The following is an 18,096-nucleotide window of genomic DNA, read 5'->3' as shown; positions in this document are numbered from 1 at the left end:
CCTTCTCACAAATGACGGCCTCAGACACTGTGTCCCCTGCACGCTGCTTCTCTTCTATCCAGATGAGCAGCAACTTCTCGACCTCCTCCAGAACAGCTGGGCGGTTCTTCACGATCCTGGTGACTCCCTTGGCTGCATCAGTCGCCAGGATCTTCTCCCTCATCTTCAGGATGGTCCCGATGGTTGATGGATTCCTCCCGTACTCCCTGGCGATGTCCGTCACACGCATTCCGCCGTCGTGCTTCCGGATGATCTCCTTCTTCATTTCCAGCGTCACCTTCTCCTTCTTCCTCTCGCCGGCCACCGCAGCAGCAGTCTTCTTGGGTCCCATGGCAGCACAGCTCTTACCTTCGTAAACTCAGAAAAAGAAAAAGAAATCAGTGATGTGCTTCAAATCCAAAAAATTCAAAAGCACCCAGCCACCCACCACACAGAAATTAAAACCCAGAACCAATCCCAAACACCCCAACCCAAAATCCAAAATCCAACCCCCCCCCAAAAAAAAGTTTTAAAAGTTTAACTTGCCAAATGGATGCAAGAGAAGTTCTGGGAAAGCTTCAACAATCAATCACCGAAGTCTTCAGAAACCTCAAATGGCTGCAAAATAAGTTTTGGAAAAGCTTCAAAAATCACCAATGTCTTCAAAAACCTCAACTGCTCCCACAGACACCCACCCACCCACCACACAGAAATTGCAAACTCCTCCCCAACTGCTCCCCCTGCCCCTCCCCAACTGCTGCAAACCCCTCCCCAACTGTTCCCCCACCCAGACAAAAAAAAATTTCAAAAAATAACAACATGACCCAATGGTCCCAGATTCCTGCAGAAACCTCCCCAACTGTTCCCCCAGCCAGCCAGCACTCAGAAATTCAAACTCAGAAAAAAAAATTTGAAAAAAAACAACCTGGCCCAATGGTCACAGAAAATCATAAAAATTCCAAAAAAAGCCCCACAAGCTCCCAGATTCCTGCAGAAACCTCCCCAACCGTTCCCCCAGCCAGCCAGCACTCAGAAATTCAAACTCAGAATTTTTTTTTGAAAAAAAACAACCTGGCCCAATGGTCACAGAAAATCATAAAAATTCCAAAAAAAGCCCCACAAGCTCCCAGATTCCTGCAGAAACCTCCCCAACTGTTCCCCCAGCCAGCCAGCACTCAGAAATTCAAACTCAGAAAAATTTTCAAAAAAAACCAACCTGGCCCAATGGTCACAGAAAATCATAAAAATTCCAAAAAAAGCCCCACAAGCTCCCAGATTATCGCAAACCCCCCCACAACACCAAGTCCTTGAATCCCAAACACCGCAACCCAAAATCCAAACCCCCCCAAAAAGTTTTAAAAGTTTAACTTACCAAATGGTAAGTTTTGGAAAAGCTTCAAAAGTGAGCAAAGTCTGAGAAAAGGCTACCAAACCACGTGCTAACAGTTGCTCCTCAAAGTCAAGTCGCAACTGCAGCTGTTCAAGCTAAGCACCCTTTGTTTTAACGGTTTTTAGACAAAGGAAACAAAGTCGCGAGACGTTTTCGTCTTGCGAAGCAAGCCCATAGGGAAATTCGTCTTGCGAGGCAACTCGAAAACGGAAAAACCTTTCGTCTAGCGAGTTTTTTGTCTTGCGAGGCATTCGTCTTGCGAGGTACCACTGTATATGATTTTAAAAGTCCTTATGCACTGCCACTTTGTTGTATGTTAGGTAGGCGTGCCATCCAAACCTCGTATTCCAACCTTCTAAATCTAATATATCAGCCTTCTTCAAGAAGGTGGGGTTGTTTTAAATGGTTGTTAAATGTGTTACGTTGATTTAGATTTTGTATTTGTGGGCTGGAGTGTTGTTTCAGGGCTCTTGTATTGTTTATTAGTGTGCATACATTGGTCTTGTGGCTATTTTTAGTATGTTTTTATTTAATTTATATTATGTTCTGATATTTTTATTATGAATTTTGTGCAGTGATTATTCTTATTATTTATTTTGTGCTTCGTATACTTGGTGTTGTGAACCACCCTGAGATTCAAAATCAATAAAATCAACAATCAAAAACAACATCAACAAGAAACACAACAACAAAAAGGTTTCCTACCGCTGTGTACGGAGGGTCGTGAGGGCAGCACCACTCCTCTTGGTCGATCCTGATGGTGTTGATGTTCCTGGCGCTGGTCCAGACTGGATCCTGCGGAGAGCAGAAGATGGTATCTCTGCAGCACAACTCTGGTGTCCACGTTGCCTTGGCGCTACTCCGGATGTTCTGTCAGGAGGAGAAAGGGGCTCGTTGAGAAACGTCCCATCCAAACAGCCCACCAGATGTCCCAATAGCCCACCAGATGCCTCACTCACCTGGCATGCAGCTCAGGAAGTCCTTCGGGTAAGGTTCCCTGTGAACGCAGTGGAGCATCCTCCTCAAAAAGCGCTGGACCCTGCCTTTCTTCCGATGTCTATAGGCCCGCTGCATGATGTTCAGGCAGCTCCTCCCTGTCTGCCTAAGCTCTTCTTCCTCGTGCTGCTGCATCTCTTCCAGCCCTGAGTGGCAAGGGAGAAAGGTTGAGCAAGGCAGAGATGCACAGGAAAAGAGCCACCCATCAACAATATGAAAACAGCCGTCAGCTGTGTTTGTGTGTAAGAGAGAGCAGTGAAGTCACATTCCAATTCTCTTTGCATGTTCATCTTGTGGCACCTCTGCCTGAACATACATCTGAGAATTTGCCTTCCCCTGAAGACCTTTCTCAGCAGAAGCATCCCTCCCTGCCCTCCGTACGTCTCACTCACATGTTCCATAGGATGCCATGTCTTGATTGCGGATGAAACTGGCATCCCGGAAAGCCAGATGACCTAGAGAGAGAGAGAGAGGGCAAGAAAAGGGACGTCATCTGGGTGCAAAGCAAGCGGAGACAGAGGCAGCTCGGCAGGAGGACAGGTATGCTCTAGAGGCCTCCACCCTCACGGAGCACTCAGAGCAAGATCTGGGCACAGATGGAGGCCTACCTAGCAGGTGGCCTGGGGACATGTCCATCCTCCCTGCCATTGTTACCAAGACGTTTCTGTCCCTCCCTACCAGGGAAGAACGTTGCTTGACTTACCCAGAAGCAGAGCTGCCACCCTGGAGACTGCTGGCAGCCTGTTGGCAGACAGCTGCGTACATGATAAGGCAGCACTCCGAAGGATGCCCTTGCTGAAGGTCTTGCTCTGTGGGCAAAGACAAAGGAGAAGTGGCATCAGAGAGGCTTGAGAGCGCAGCAGAAGAGCCTTGCACTCCCAAAGACATGCCTGGGCAAAGCTGCCAACAAAGGCAGAGGGACCTTACCAGATGCTTGGCAGCCTGGTGGAGAGCAAAGTGGAGGCTAAATTTGTTGGAATGAGCCCACCACTTGACTTCTGGGGCTAGATGGGAAAGAGCCCTCCTTGCGGCCTGCAACACAAGAAGAGAAGAGGGTTACAAATTGCGGTACATAGTCTCGGAAGCTCCTGAGAACAATCCCTCCCTCCTACTGCATAAGTCCACCTCTTTGGCCCTCACCTTGGCCACTTCAAGGTCCTCGTCTTCGAGGTGAATGAGGACCACAACCAGTTCGCGAATGGCTTCCTTTTCTGTTGTTGTAATGGGAAGTCTTTGGTCTCTCGCCCAGCCCCGAAGCAGCCCCAGATGTTCGATGGCTGATTCCCGGACGGAGGCTTCCTCCTATAGGCAGAAAATATCAGAGGTTGTGTTTCTCATCAGATCACTTTCCAGAGGAACACCCTCCTGAAGCCAGAACATCTCCGCTGCATGCCAGTCTAAACCCCACCCTTCCTCTTCCAAAGCATTCCTCCTCCATTGGGTGTGGTGTCATGTTTCCCCTCATACTCACATGGGCAGCCAGGCCGCAGTAGGTTGCCGCCAGCATCTCCAGGTCTTCCTCTCCCAGCTCCCTGGAATGGTAGGCTTGGTCTACCAGCTCTATCAACTCTGGGAGGACATCAGCTTCTACATAAGAGAGGGAATCCCTCAGGAAGAGCCGCAGAAGCGCAGGGTCCTACACAAAAGAGAGAATCTTTTCAAAGATCTGAAAGGCCTCATGCCTTTTAGCACAGGCCCTTCAGTATTGTGCCAGCAAAAGAGTGCTGGGCCATGATTAGAATCGAGATCTGTACCCCCCCTTCCTCTGAGCATCACTTGCCATGCCAGAGTCCAGAAGCAGGGATATCCCTCTGACGCTGAGCTTCCGGACTTCCAGGCAGTCGTATTCCAGCCAGTTGAGGAGCTGCTCCAGTGTATCTTCACAGGGATAGACCTCCAGACGGCAGCTGAGCAGCTAAAGAGGCCCAAAGAGAAAGAAACCCTTCAGGGATAAGAGGCTGAGGCAGGTTCTCCTTTTGCCCACCATTTGCAATTCTGCACAGAGCAAACCCACTGAAGTGAATGGACCAAAGTTTGCCATGTACATCAAATCCAATGGGTCTACTCTGAGGAGCACTAAAACAGGCAACAGTCCTTAGGCTCAAAGTAGCCCAACACTCGGCAGAAACCAAGCCAGGGCCTCCTTGCTGCACCCATTTCCTCCCGCGTCAGTCCCCCTCACCTCGATGTAGATAGCTGCCGCGACTTGTGGCATCCCGGCAAAATCCTGGTCCTCGAGAGCAGCGATGATGCTTTCCACCATGGGAGGGATCCACCAGCTTCGCTTTCCGACAGCTCTGAAATGGAGAAGGAGATCTTGGTAAGGAAGGGAAAGACACCGCAGGAAGCAAACGGGCACAGTCCGATCCCGTGCCTTCAGCTCCGTTTGCCAGACCACTGGGGAAGGTCACCGCGTTCTTCCTCTTACCTCACCATGGCAGACAACCCCTGGCTGAAAGTCTCCCGGCAGAAAAGTTGGTTGACGATGGCCGCCTCTACTTCTTCTCCAGTGGTGCCAAGAAGGAGGTGCAGAACTTCCTTAGCCCCTCTGGAACCAAAGCAAGGCCAGTTTTACCAGGAGGGTCATTGGCACACACTCACATTCCTTCCCCAGCAGCCGCCTGAAGGAGAGCCTCCCTTGGAAAAGCAAGCTGGACTGGAAACCCCCCGAGGCTGAAGGGGAAAGGACTCCATTGGTCCCTTTGCAACACACTACTCACCCGAGGAATTCCTGATAGTAGTGGAAGTTGACAACCATCCCCAGGAGAGCGATCAGCAGCTGTGGGAAGTTCTGGCGCACAGCTGCCTTGTAGTCCTCCATCCTGAGGATGGCGTGCAACAGGCTGCTGAGATGTTGCTGGAAGAGAGAGGGGTGCAAGTCACTTTCTCTGCTTTTCTGCAGAATACAGGAACCCCTCGATATTACCCTGGGAAGAAGGAAGCCAGGAAGCAGGTGGTTGGTCCTTACCACTTGGGTGGCAGATTCCGCCAAGGGGCTTTGGTAAAGCTGCTTGGCCATGAGATGGATCAGCTTTTCTGGATCGGCCGATGGTAAAACCTCCTTCCATACTCTCTCGCAGTCTCTGTGAATGCAAAAACAAGAGCAATGGTCAGATTCAAGTCTTCTGCTTGCTGCCATGCTCCAGAAAGAGGAAATGGCAGCAAGGGCTTTCTGAGCAAGCCCTGCAGCTTGCCAACCTCCCCCTTAGCCCAGTAGAACCTGGAGGGCTCCTTACCCGAAGGGAAACTGGAGGAGATATTGCACCACTTTGTCCAGGTGGTGGTGCGCCAAGATGGAGAACGTGAAGACGGCCATGTTCCTGCCTTGCACTGTAGGCCCCTGGGCGATCTTATAGAAGGCCTCCAGCAGCACCTCCACCTGTCAGAGAAAAGGAGAGGGTTGCTTGGAGAGTACAAGGAAGCGGGGCTGTCTCCATCCCTCATTGAAAGAGGGACCCTTGACCTGTGCCACCACAGCCTCTTCCTTCCAAGGTACCACTCAGGGTCCTGGGGAGTATTGGTTGCCTCCCCTACACCAAAGCGGAGAATCTTCTTCTCTCCTACCTTTGAAGACGCCTTACCTTCACTTTTGTGCCGCCAAACTGCTTGATGAAATCTTGCAGCAGGTGGGAGATGTCCAAGGGGTCGAAGCTGCTCTCAAGAACCAGGTCTCTGGCCAGGAAGCACATGGCCTCCAAGAGCTGCGCCGCAGGGAGAAAGGCGCCAAAGACCTGAAGCGAGAGAGGAAGGTCAGAGATGCCCACAGGGCAGGGCTGGGGAGCAGAAAGCCCAGGTGCTGCCTCTGCGGAACCCAGAACATGTGGCTTGAGAGACAGCGACTTACCCTGACAAGAGAGTGACAGTTATTCACAAACAGCCCAGGAACCGGTCCTCCGGTGGATTCGAGGACCTGCTCAGCTCCGATGATGAGCATTTGGTTCCTTAACGTTCCTGCCAGTGTCTCTGCAAAGGAAAGCCAAACGGTTAGTTTGGGTCTTGCTCACCCCACCCCATGCTGGGATGCATTCTTCCAGTCTTACCTTCATTGTGCCACAGGATGGGCAGAAGATGGCAGAGAGCCTCTGCTGCCCGCTGCCTGCTCTCCGGGTCCGGATCCAATGCACAAAGGCAGGAAATCGCCACCAGTTGGCCATAGGAGCATGCATGAATCACTGCCGATGGCTGAGAAGAAACCCAGAGAAGGGACTGATCACCATTTTTCCTATAACATTTTTATTCCAAACATTCCAAAACATTTAGCATCCTAAACCTAAACCCTCTTTTCCTAATGTTTGCTTTTTTTCTTCTTTTCTCAGCCACTTTACTCACTATGGCCCAGCTCTGTTCTCCAAATTGAGTATGTGCTGGGATGCCTGATCGTCCCTTGGGCACCTTGCAGGATGGGCCTAGAAGCAGCAGCCTGAAGGCCTTGACAGCCCTGCATGGTTGCAATGCTTCCCTTCAGTAAAGCCACTTCTGAGCTGGAGAGGAGGTGGGGTTGTGGGCTTCATGCCCTCCCCCCACGTACTCGGGGCTGGCTTGCAGCCCCCGCGAGAGCAGGGAATCCTCGGGCGTGTAATCTCCCTTGCCAGCCAATCGGCTGGCCTGGGAGGCGTGGCCCGCGCTATTTAGGGCCGGCGCGGCTGAGGATTTCCCTCTTTCTCCCAGCGCCCCAGCTGCTCCGGTTTTCCCACCCTCCCACCCTTTAGGTTTGGCTCTTTGACATTGCTATGGACTTCGGTTGGTCGCCGTCAAGGGGCCTGGTAGGAATTTTTTCCACTTGGCAAATTGGCACCAGCCTTTTGGCTTTTTGCCTACCTCGTAGCAAATCGTCACAACTTCCTCGGCATTGGCGGTTAGGCATTGGTAAGGGTATTGTTATGCAGATGAGTGGGGGGGAGGAAGCGCCATCACCTTCCCCCATATCGAAGGGTAGTCAGGTAAAGGATTCCGTGGGGCGTTGCCCTGTCCGAAGCCTATGGAGGTGTGGGCCTAAGGCATGCCCCCGAGCGGTGACCCTGGGGGAGCTCCTAGTTGATGTACATCAGCAGGACTCCCCCTACTGGTGGTTAACCCTTGCCGGTCTTCTAGCAATCAGGCTGAAGCCGGTTAGTCGATAGGACCAATGCCTAAGCCAATACCACTCAATTCCTGTAATCAATAAAGTTGTGGCCTAATTTTGCCCATTAACCTAAAATACTGGTGTCCTGTGTCTTTATTTCCGTGGGGGAGGCGGGAACTCGCCACGCAACTCACATGTTCCTGGATCTTCTGCAGGAAGGCGCAAAGATCTCGGAGCGCCTTCCTTCGGATCATCCCACTCTTTATTCTTGCGACGAAATCCGTAAGTCTGTTGTTCAGCTGGTCCCTGCTGCCGCTTTCAGGAGGAAGATCAGCCGCATCCAGAGAAGCTGTGGTTGGGATGCTGAGGGGAGACAGGAGTAGCACTTTTGTCAAAAGGGTTTATTGCCTCCCATCCTTCAAAGACCCCAAGCACCACCACCATAGAAATGGACCGGGGTTTTTTTTAAAAGCAATTGATTATGGGGGAGGGGATTAGCACAGGATTACCTTGGAGGAAGATCCTCCCCATCTTCCAGGCCGATTTCCGATATTTGATCTTCATCAAAATCAATTCCCTGTCCATGAGAAAAGAGAAAAGAGAAACAGGAACATCAGAATGTGAAGAATGGATCAGACCCATTCATGTTTTTGTGCTCATCAGGAAAGCACAGACGAGGTAGGTTGGGAAACAAACTGAAAATCTCTGGCCTCCATTTCCTTAGAGACCTTATTCATCCTTCTCTTCATTTAAGCCTTCGGTTAAGAGTTTGGGTGTAATCCTTGACACCTCCCTTTCCATGGAGACGCAGGTTACAATAGCCAAGGTGACATTTTTCCACCTTCGCCTCATCAAGCAGTTGGTCCCTTACCTTTCCCGCCCCAACCTGGCCACAGTGATCCATGCAATGGTCACCTCCAGGCTTGACTACTGTAATTCGCTCTACGTGGGGCTGCCCTTGAATCTGTCCCAGAAACTCCAGCGGGTGCAGAATGCTGCAGCGAGGCTCCTCACGGGGTCTCTGCCATGGGAGCATATTCACCCAGTGCTTTTCCCGGTGGAGTACAGGGTCAGATTTAAGGTGCTGGTTTTGACCTTTAAAGCCCTTCACAGCCTAGGACCCTCGTACCTATGGGACCGCCTCTCCTGGTATGCCCCACGGAGAGCCTCAAGGTCCATATATAGCAACACCCTAGAGGTCCCGGGCCCTAAGAAAGTTAGATTAGCCTCAACCAGAGCCAGGGCCTTCTCAACACTGGCTCCGGCCTGGTGGAACGCTCTGTCTCATGAGACCAGGGCCCTGCAGGATCTGATTTCTTTCCGCAGGGTCTGTAAGACAGAGTTGTTCCACCTGACCTTTGGCTTAGAATCAGTTTGATTCCCTCCCCCTCTTTCTATTTCCTTTTCCCTCCCATGAAGAGGCTGCATCCTAATGTTTTAATGTTGTATCTTAATCTTTTAAATTGTATTTTAATCAACGTTTTTTTATTATTGGTTGTTAGCCACCCTGAGCCCAGTCTTGGCTGGGGAGGGCGGGGTATAAATAAATTTTATTATTATTATTATTAGTAAAGGAGCCCCTTTACTACATGGTGGCAGCGGTGGGATGGAACTTCCCTGCAGAAAGGCACTTTGATTTTAAATTGGCACAAATCTTTTGTGTACTAAGGCGTTTTATTTTTGGGGGGGATAGAGATAGTCAGGAATTATGGAAGCCGGGGCTCCCCAGGAATACACTTTGCGAACTGTGGACGAATGGGGTCCGGGTGGAGAAGGCAGTTCCCTTCCTTCGGAGACAACCCCCCCCCCCAACCTCCAAGTCCCAGAGTGGAATCCGCCTCCTGGTTTTCGGGAGATCCCGAGTCGGAGAGAGAGCTGGTGGATGCCAGCGAATTAAGAACTGTTTGGAAGGGTGGGCAAGAGTCCTGCAACTTGGAGAGAGAGAGGGTTGCGCCAGTTAAAATTGCACCTTGTGAGGAAATGGAAGCTGGGATGGCCTCCACACGTCCTAGAGGGAACTATCTTGTTTATGCAGAGCCTAAACTTGAGATGGAGTTTTCAGAGGGCGATGCGGTTGAGTGGGTGCAAAACCATTCTTATGGGGCAGAGAGTCAGCCGGATGGCTTATGAGTATCAAGATCTGCCGCAGCAGCTGCAAGAAGTGTCTGTGGGAGACTACCGTCGAGAGTGTCCATCGTGCGACATTCGCAGAACGGTGAGAGGCGTTCCCCCACCCCGGGACGGGTCTACTCGCCAGTAAGAGCTTGGGAAACTTGTGGAGCGGTGCAATGGTACGCGGCGGAGAAGGAGGAGGAATTTCTCCCTGGACCCTCGTGTGTATACGCAGCGGCGGAACACCTGCGTCCGGAGGGATGAGCGTCTCGACATCCTGTTCCAAGGTATGACTACAATCACGAGGAGCCAGGAGGAGAAAATGGCAGACAGTCTCCTCCGGGGCTAACTTTGAGCAACCTTAACTGGGGGGCATTTCCGAAATATCAGCCCCCCACTGATGTTCTGAGTTATCTGACTCTTTTTGAAGTAACCTGCCGAGATATGGGGGTGTCCCTGAAAATGTACATGCCAATTTTGCGCTCCCTAATTTGTGGAGACCTAGCCGAATTGATGGGCCATCTCCCCTCATCCCAAATCCATGACTATGAGCGCTTAAAAAAATTAGTCATGCAAAGGCATGGACTCCATCCTGAGAACTATCGGAGGGCTTTCTGAAAAGGGGATAAGTCTTGTCCCTCAGACAGCATTGCTGTGTATTCTGCGAAAATGGCCCAGAACTTTGAACTTTGGCTTTCAGCCGAAGGTGTGTGTGGCTTTGAAGAACTTAATAATAATAATAATAACAAATTTTTATTTATATCCCGCCCTCTCCAGCCAAAGCTGGGCTCAGGGCGGCTAACAACAAACAGAATAATCCAACATTCTAAAAACATTCATTATAAAATTAATTAAAATCAAATTGATGGCAACCATTAAGCAAAATTCTGTGCAGATTGCCAGAGGAGGGGGTCAGGCTGCGCCCTGACCAAAGGCCTGGTGGAACAGCTCTGTCTTGCAGGCCCTGCGGAAAGATGTCAGGTCCTGCAGGGCCCTAGTCTCTTGTGACAGAGCGGTCCACCAGATTGGAGCCGCAGCCGAGAAAGCCCTGGCTCTAGTTGAGGCCAGCCTAACCTCTCTGTGGCCTGGGATCTTCAGGATGTTTTTATTTGCAGACCGTAAATTTCTCGGTGGGACATACCAGGAGAGGCGTCCCGTAGGCACGAGGGTCCTAGGCCATATAGGGCTTTAAAAGTTAAAATCAGCACCTTAAACCTGATCCTGTACTCCACCGGGAGCCAGTGCAGCTGGTATAGTACCGGATCCGTGCTTCAAAAGCACGTTTTTTGGCCATGGTATGACCAGGAACCCATGGATCCGAGTTTTTTGCGGTGCAAGCTATGCCCCTGGGCATGATGTGTGATTTGACAGTGAGTTTGGGCTGATCTAGTGCAAAAAGCACGAGGATCCATGAGGATCCGTGCTTCAAAACCACGTTTTTGGGCTACGGTGTCGCCAGGAAGCCGTGGATCCGTGATTTTTGTGTTGCAGGCTGTGCCGCTGGACATGATATTTGATTTGACAGCGAGTTTGGGTTGGCCCAATGCAAAAAGCATGAAGATCCATGAGGATCCGTGCTTCAAAACCACGTTTTTGGGCCGTGTTATGACCAGAAACCTGTGGATCCTAGTTTTTTGTGGTGCAAGCTGTATCCCTGGACACGATGTGTGATTTGACAGTGAGTTTGGGCTGGCCCAATGCAAAAAGTGTGAGGATCCATGAGGATCCATGCTTCAAAACCACGTTTTTGGGCCGTGTTATGACCAGAAATCTGTGGATCCTAGTTTTTTGTGGTGCAAGTTGTATCCCTGGACACGATGTGTGATTTGACAGTGAGTTTGGGCTGGCCCAATGCAAAAAGTGTGAGGATCCATGAGGATCCATGCTTCAAAACCACGTTTTTGGTCCATGGTGTTGCCAGGAAGCCGTGGATCCGTGATTTTTGTGGTGGATGCTGTGCCCATGGCCATGATGTTTGATCTGATGGTGACTTTGGGTTGATCTAGTGCAAAAATAATGAGGATCCATGAGGATCCGTGCTTCGAAACCATGTTCTTGGGCCATGGCGTTGCCAGATAACCGTGGATCCGAGTTTTTTGTTGTGTAGTCTGTGCCCCTGGGTATGATATGTGATTTGCCGTTGAGTTTTGGTTGGCCCAATGAAAAAAGCGTTAGGATCCGTGAGGATCCGACCTTCAAAACCACGTTTTTGGGCTACGGTGTCGCCAGGAAGCCGTGGATCCGTGATTTTTGTGTTGCAGGCTGTGCCGCTGGACATGATATGTGATTTGACAGCGAGTTTGGGTTGGCCCAATGCAAAAAGCATGAGGATCCATGAGGATCCGTGCTTCGAAACCACGTTTTTGAGCTGTGGTGTGACCAGGAAGCCATGGATCCTAGTTTTTTGTGGTGCAGGCTGTGCCCCTCGACATGATATGTGATTTGACAGTGAGTTTGGGTTGGCCCAATGCAAAATGTGTGAGGATCCATGAGGATCCGTGCTTCGAAACCACGTTTTTGGGCCACGGAGTGGCCAGGAAGCCATGGATCCATGATTTTTGTGGTGCAGGCTGTGCCCCTGGACATGATGTGTGATTTAACGGTGTGTTTGGGATGGCCCAATGCGAAAAGTGTGAGGATCCATGAGGATCCGTGCTTCAAAACCACGTTTTGGGGCCGTGTTATGACCAGAAAGCTGTGGATCCTAGTTTTTTGTGGTGCAAGTTGTATCCCTGGACACGATGTGTGATTTGACAGTGAGTTTGGGCTGGCCCAATGCAAAAAGTGTGAGGATCCATGAGGATCCATGCTTCAAAACCACGTTTTTGGTCCACGGTATGGCCAGGAAGCCGTGGATCCGTGATTTTTGTGGTGGATGCTGTGCCCATGGCCATGATGTTTGATCTGATGGTGACTTTGGGCTGATCTAGTGCAAAAATAATGAGGATCCATGAGGATCCGTGCTTCGAAACCATGTTCTTGGGCCATGCCGTTGCCAGATAACCGTGGATCCGAGTTTTTTGTTGTGTAGTCTGTGCCCCTGGGTATGATATGTGATTTGCCGTTGAGTTTTGGTTGGCCCAATGAAAAAAGCGTTAGGATCCGTGAGGATCCGACCTTCAAAACCACGTTTTTGGTCCATGGTGTTGCCAGGAAGCCGTGGATCTGAGTTTTTTGTGGTGCAGGCTGTGCCCCTGGATATGATGTGTGATTTGACAGTGAGTTTGGGTTGGCCCAATGCAAAAAGCGTGAGGATCCGTGCTTCGAAACCACGTTTTTGGGCCACGGTATGGCCAGGAAGCCGTGGATCTCAATTTTTTGTGTTGCAGGCTGTGCCCCTGGCCATGATGTGTGATTTGACAGTGAGTTTGGGGTGGCCCAATGTAAAAAGCATGAAGATCCATGAGGATCCGTGGTTCAGAACCACGTTTTTGGGCCATGGAGTGGCCAGGAAGTCATGGATCCGTAATTTTTGTGGTGGATGCTGTGCCCATGCCCAAGATTTGATCTGATGGTGACTTTGGGCTGATCCAGTGCAAAAATCATGAGGATCCATGCTTCGGTACCACGTTTTTGGGCCACAGTATGGCCAGGCAGGTGTGGATCCGAGTTTTTTGTGGTGCAGGCTGTGAACCTGGCTATGATATGTGATTTGACAGTGAGTTTTGGTTGGCCCATGATGTGTGATTTGACAGTGATTTAGGTGTGGCCTAATGCAAAAAGCGTGAGGATCCATGAGGATCCGTGCTTCGAAACCACGTTTTTGGGCCACGATATGGCCAGGAAGCCGTGGATCAGTGATTTTTGTGGTAGATGCTGTGCCCCTGGTCATGATGTTTGATCTGATAGTGACTTTGGGCTGGTCTTTTGCAAAAATCATGAGGATCCATGGTTCGGAACCACGTTTTTGGGCCACGGTATGGCCAGGCAGGCGTGGATCCGAGTTTTTTGTGGTGTTGGCTGTGCCCCTGGCTATGATATGTGATTTGACAGTGAGTTTGGGTTGGCCCAATGCAAAAAGTGTGAGGATCCATGAAGATCCATGCTTCAAAACCACGTTTTTAGTCCACGGTATGGCCAGGAAGCCGTGGATCCGTGATTTTTGTGGTGCAGGCTATGCCCCTGGACATGATATGTAATTTGACGGTGAGTTTGGGCTGATCTAGTGCAAAAATCATATGAATTCATGAGGATCCGTGCCTCAGATCCATGTTTTTGTGGTGTTGGATCCATGTTTTTTATAGTCCAGTTTGTAGGTGTGCCTTCTAGGTGTGATTTGACACTGCGTTTGTTGGAGTTATTTTTTAAAAAAGTGGAGGATCCATGAGGATCCATGTAGATCCGCCTTTTACACAGACCCCTAATAGAGCAACTTATGCGCCACCTGTCTCCAGAAATTGCGAGTTTGGTTGCTGACCAAAGTCCACGATCTTTAGAGGAAGCCACAGAATTCGCAGAATCTTTTAGACTAAATCATTCTCATCTGGTAAACAGGGGACCGGCCGGTGGGTACAGACTGGCAGCCTCAGCTTCTGGCGGGAGGTCCGGCCCTCCCGTTAAAGATCAAAGCAGGGGTCCCCCTACTCCTGCAAAAGACTCCCCTACAGCAGGTGGGGAACATGCTAAATTGTCTCCGAGTTCCAGACTGTGCTTTTATTGTAAGAAACCGGGGCATATAAAAGCAGTTTGCCCCCAATTAAGTGAAAAGAAGCCTCCAGTTTTGACTTCGACTCCTGCGGTGCGCATGATCCAGCAACCAGAGGAAGATTGGGAAGCGGAACAGCAAAAATCAGGAACTAGGGAAAGCCCGGTCCCGGAGGGGAAGGGTGGGGCAGCTCCTGACGCTATAGCTTCCAAACCAGCTGTAGCCACTTCAAGTGCAGTTATTGTGGGACCTGTGAGTACTGGTGCTGCTCCAAGTGTGCCTGATGTGAAGTGGGCTAATTCAAAGTTTACAGCCCCCATTGAGATCAACGGAATTGCTGTGAACTCTTTCCGAGACACTGGGTCTGACATTACCAGTGTGCCCAGAGATTTGGTTTTGCCCATACAGATGCAGGCTAAACCCTTAAAGATTAGCCCCTATGGTGTGAATGAGATTTTTCAACCTACTGCCATTGTTCCAGTATCGTATAAGGGGTACTATGGAAAGCACCTAACTATAGTACATGATCCTGAAGTGTGCAAAAGTCCTGTCCTGGTGGGGAACGATTGGGGATTTAAGGTTTACCAACAACAACTTGCGGTGAACTTTTTTCCATCAAGGTCTTACCCACCCAGGTACAGGGGATGGGAAACTGGGGAACAACACCTCAAGGTTTGAGGGCTGAGGGAAGCCTTATCCCGGATGGGAGGGGTGAAGGTTGGGCGCCTGATGCTATAACTCCCAAAACCACTGGAACTGCTGTGACTGCTGTTCCTGAGAAATCGGTTGGGAAGAGGGTTGGCTTAATATGTACTGCCACCCCTGGTGTTAACTGGCCCACCTCAGCATCTAGCACACCTCCCAGCGTTCACCTTCATCGAATTGTTGTGCCTTCCTTTCGAAGCATAGACTCTGATATTGTGACTGCCAAAAGACTTAGTTTTGTCCCAGCTGAACCAGTCCGATTTTCGGAAGAGTAATCCTAGTGGTGGAAATTTAATTCCCCAATCTGCAACTATTGATTCAGTTCCCTCCCAGGATTTTATGGGGGATCCCTTTGTTCCAGTCCCTGAACCCCAAGTTTGTGCAAACCTGACTTTGGGGGAAGGGGTTTTGAAATCTACAGTTCCTTTCCAGCAGCTTGCAGCGACCCCCCTAGCGACGCAGACTGTGAAAGATGCAAGCGTATCCTGTCAGCCAAAAGCTGAGAGGCAAGAAGAGAAAGGGGGGCCAGCTCAGCCCAGCCAAGCTGCTGTGGAGAGTTTTGAGTCCTCTGCCATGGTGGGAGATTTGGCCACGTTTGAAGTAAAGCAGAGATTTGGTCACTCTCTCCTAGGTCATTTAGAAACTGCGGAAAAGTCTCTTTGCACAATAGAGTTTACCCCTTTTGTGCCTGAAAAAGAGTTTTTCTATCCACAGCTCAAGGACTTTATAGACCCACTCGATATGTTTATTGTTTTTCGAAAAATGTTTTATAATGCAAATGTTTGTGTGGAGAAGAAATGGGATTTGGTGGGTCTTTTACAGAACTTTAGTCCTAGGAAACAGTGTGGTTATGTTATGAGTAAAAGTGTTTTTAGGTTTGATTGGGATTCCATCCTACCCCACCTCTGTGTTCAAAATCTGTTAGGAATTTTGGTTGAGATTTACTCAAGGAGCCCAGAGTTTGTGTCAGACCAGCCAGCTTTTGGCAAGCTCCTAGAAAATCCTTTGTCCATGCTCAGAGGGAGATGGGAGGGATTGGAAGAAGTTGAGTTAATTTTTTCTAAGTCATGGCCAGAATACCTTAAGCATGTGCAGAGAGCTTTGGCCCAATTGCAAGATGCAAACCTGACCATTAAAATGTATAAATGTCAGTTTGCTCAAGGAGAAGTGAGTGATTTCGGATTTAGATTGGGCTTGGGAAACATCAAATCCCTGGGAGCAGAAATCCAGTGTGTACTGGAATGGCTCTTACACCAATTCAAGCAAGCCGCTGAGTTGTTAACACAAGCCCTTGTAAGTTTGTGGGTGATTCTAGCCCCTGACCAGCAACCTCCTTTTGAAATGCAAACCAATGCCAGTCAAATAGGATTAGGAGAAGCTTTGTTCCAAGGGGACAATGAGAGAAGTTGGCAACCTGTGGTGCACCTGAGCAAAGACATGACCCCAGAATTGGCCCTACTAAACATCTTCCAAGACAACAATGCCCATTTACACCACAAAGAACTCATAACCCACCTGCTCTCAGCAGCCAGAAATACCATAACCAGACACTGGAGAGACCTGTCAGGAGTAAGCATGGACCAATGGTACCAAATAGTATGGGAAACAGCCCTAGTAGAAAAATTAACTAATAAACTGAAACTGACACGGGGACAAACAGAAGAAGCCACCTTCACCCCGGTATGGCTCCCCTTTATCACATACACAGCCCAACAGGACAATGACAATAATCCACCAACAGCATACAAATCAATATGGCTAACCTGATCCAAAACACCCACCCACCTCACTCACACACGAAAACAAAGATCACCACAGCCAATCACAAACAAACAATCACACCCTAGGCCAACCCCAACCTCTCTCACCACCAAAGGAACACAAGTGAACAACACAAGCACGCTGACACCAGACAAATCTAGAAATATCTCTCTGCCACTTCTTGAAACAATCCAGTATTTTAATATTCTTTTGGAAGCCGCCCAGAGTGGCTAGGGAAGCCCAGCCTGATGGGCGGGGTATAAATTATTATTATTATATATTATCATTATCATTATTATTATTATTATAAACTGCTGTGCAAATATGGTTAAAACAGACAATTAAAACAATGCAAAACAATAAATTTAGAAACAATGTTGTAGTAAAGGGGCTCCGGCCACTCGCCCCTCCCTCACCTGCCCTTACCCTCCATGTGGGTCAGGTTTCTGGAACGGAGGCCAGCAGCCATTTACTTTTTGACAAAACAAAACGCCACAGAAATGGTAATGCTGCCACCACTCCGTCTCAGGGCACCCGGAGGCACAGTCCAAGGGAAAAGACTATGCTCCTTTGTTACCAGTTGCCCCACTCTGCAAGCTGCTTCCACAAACTTGCAGGCAGAAATTCATCAGGTATAGCGTAACCAAGTAGTCAGGCGTTGGACTTCGATTTTCCCTCAGATTGGCACATAAGACAAAAGATTCTATTTTAAAAATTTATTAAAAAAACCACAAAGTTAACATGCTTAAAAAGCAGGCACATCTTTTGTATCTTGCAGGCAGATAAAATAAAGAGATTGTTTAATATAGCTAACTAAGATACTCACTTCTAAGAACAAAGACAGAGATAGGATAGTTTCAACGTCTTTCAGTAGATCCGCATTACAAAGTCAGCAGGAATCTCCCTTACAAAGAGACACAGGACGGTGGTCCGCTAACAGCCGGGCGAATGGCAGGTTGCAGAGCGCGCTTTCTCAGCCATTCTTAGGATCTTTATTCACAAATCTCACGTGGAACCAGAACCCAGACCCAATCACAATTCTTGATTACATTCAAATTCACCAGTGACCAGCTTATGGGCTAATAATTTTAACTTGTGACAGCTGAGCTCATTAAGTTCCCAGAACCTGGATCAAAGGGCTCACCCCTTTCCTGGGATGTTTCACAGATGCACATTCCCAGGTAATTAAAAGACTGATAACAACACTAGGTGGGTGTGAATAGCTGGAGCCCCAGGTGTCAAGACCCCCAATCAAACTAGAGAACAATTTACACATTGGGAGACTGTCGAGTAGTGTTGTTATCAGTCTTTTAATAAAAATTACAAAAAGATAAAATCTAACAAATTCCCAGGCCCAATAAACATCCATCCCACCCCACCCCACATACAAAAAATTCAAAAGAAAAATTTTAAAACATTTTAAAAGCACTCTGCACCCCTCCAGCA

At 49.2% G+C, this 18,096-nt stretch overlaps 2 protein-coding genes and 1 long non-coding RNA gene across 3 annotated transcripts; all 3 read right to left on the bottom strand.

Moving 5' to 3' along the window:
• Positions 1 to 1,897: 1,897 nt before the first annotated feature.
• Positions 1,898 to 2,825, bottom strand: LOC144328365 (uncharacterized). The gene is made up of 3 exons (XR_013393545.1): positions 2,758 to 2,825; positions 2,329 to 2,511; positions 1,898 to 2,239 (listed from the first exon to the last, which is right to left on the bottom strand). It is a non-coding gene; the product is annotated as an uncharacterized LOC144328365 (long non-coding RNA).
• Positions 2,826 to 2,864: 39 nt separating this feature from the next.
• On the bottom strand, positions 2,865 to 6,355 carry LOC114590213 (uncharacterized). The gene is made up of 12 exons (XM_077931109.1): positions 6,210 to 6,355; positions 5,947 to 6,096; positions 5,602 to 5,744; positions 5,334 to 5,448; positions 5,086 to 5,222; positions 4,794 to 4,913; positions 4,548 to 4,662; positions 4,146 to 4,280; positions 3,837 to 4,001; positions 3,506 to 3,667; positions 3,293 to 3,397; positions 2,865 to 3,174 (listed from the first exon to the last, which is right to left on the bottom strand). Exons 1-12 carry the CDS (start codon positions 6,297 to 6,299, stop codon positions 3,040 to 3,042), a joined length of 1,572 nt encoding a protein of 523 aa, XP_077787235.1. The 5' UTR covers positions 6,300 to 6,355; the 3' UTR covers positions 2,865 to 3,039.
• LOC144328294 (uncharacterized) lies at positions 6,350 to 17,825 on the bottom strand. The gene is made up of 5 exons (XM_077930943.1): positions 17,795 to 17,825; positions 17,477 to 17,514; positions 7,937 to 8,004; positions 7,622 to 7,790; positions 6,350 to 6,547 (listed from the first exon to the last, which is right to left on the bottom strand). The coding sequence occupies exons 1-5, from the start codon at positions 17,823 to 17,825 to the stop codon at positions 6,350 to 6,352; spliced, it is 504 nt and encodes a 167-aa protein (XP_077787069.1).
• Positions 17,826 to 18,096: the final 271 nt, after the last annotated feature.

Source organism: Podarcis muralis, chromosome 7, assembly GCF_964188315.1.
Source record: "Podarcis muralis chromosome 7, rPodMur119.hap1.1, whole genome shotgun sequence".
NCBI classification, from domain to species: Eukaryota; Metazoa; Chordata; class Lepidosauria; order Squamata; family Lacertidae; genus Podarcis; species Podarcis muralis.
This window is presented reverse-complemented; position numbering and strand designations above follow the sequence as displayed.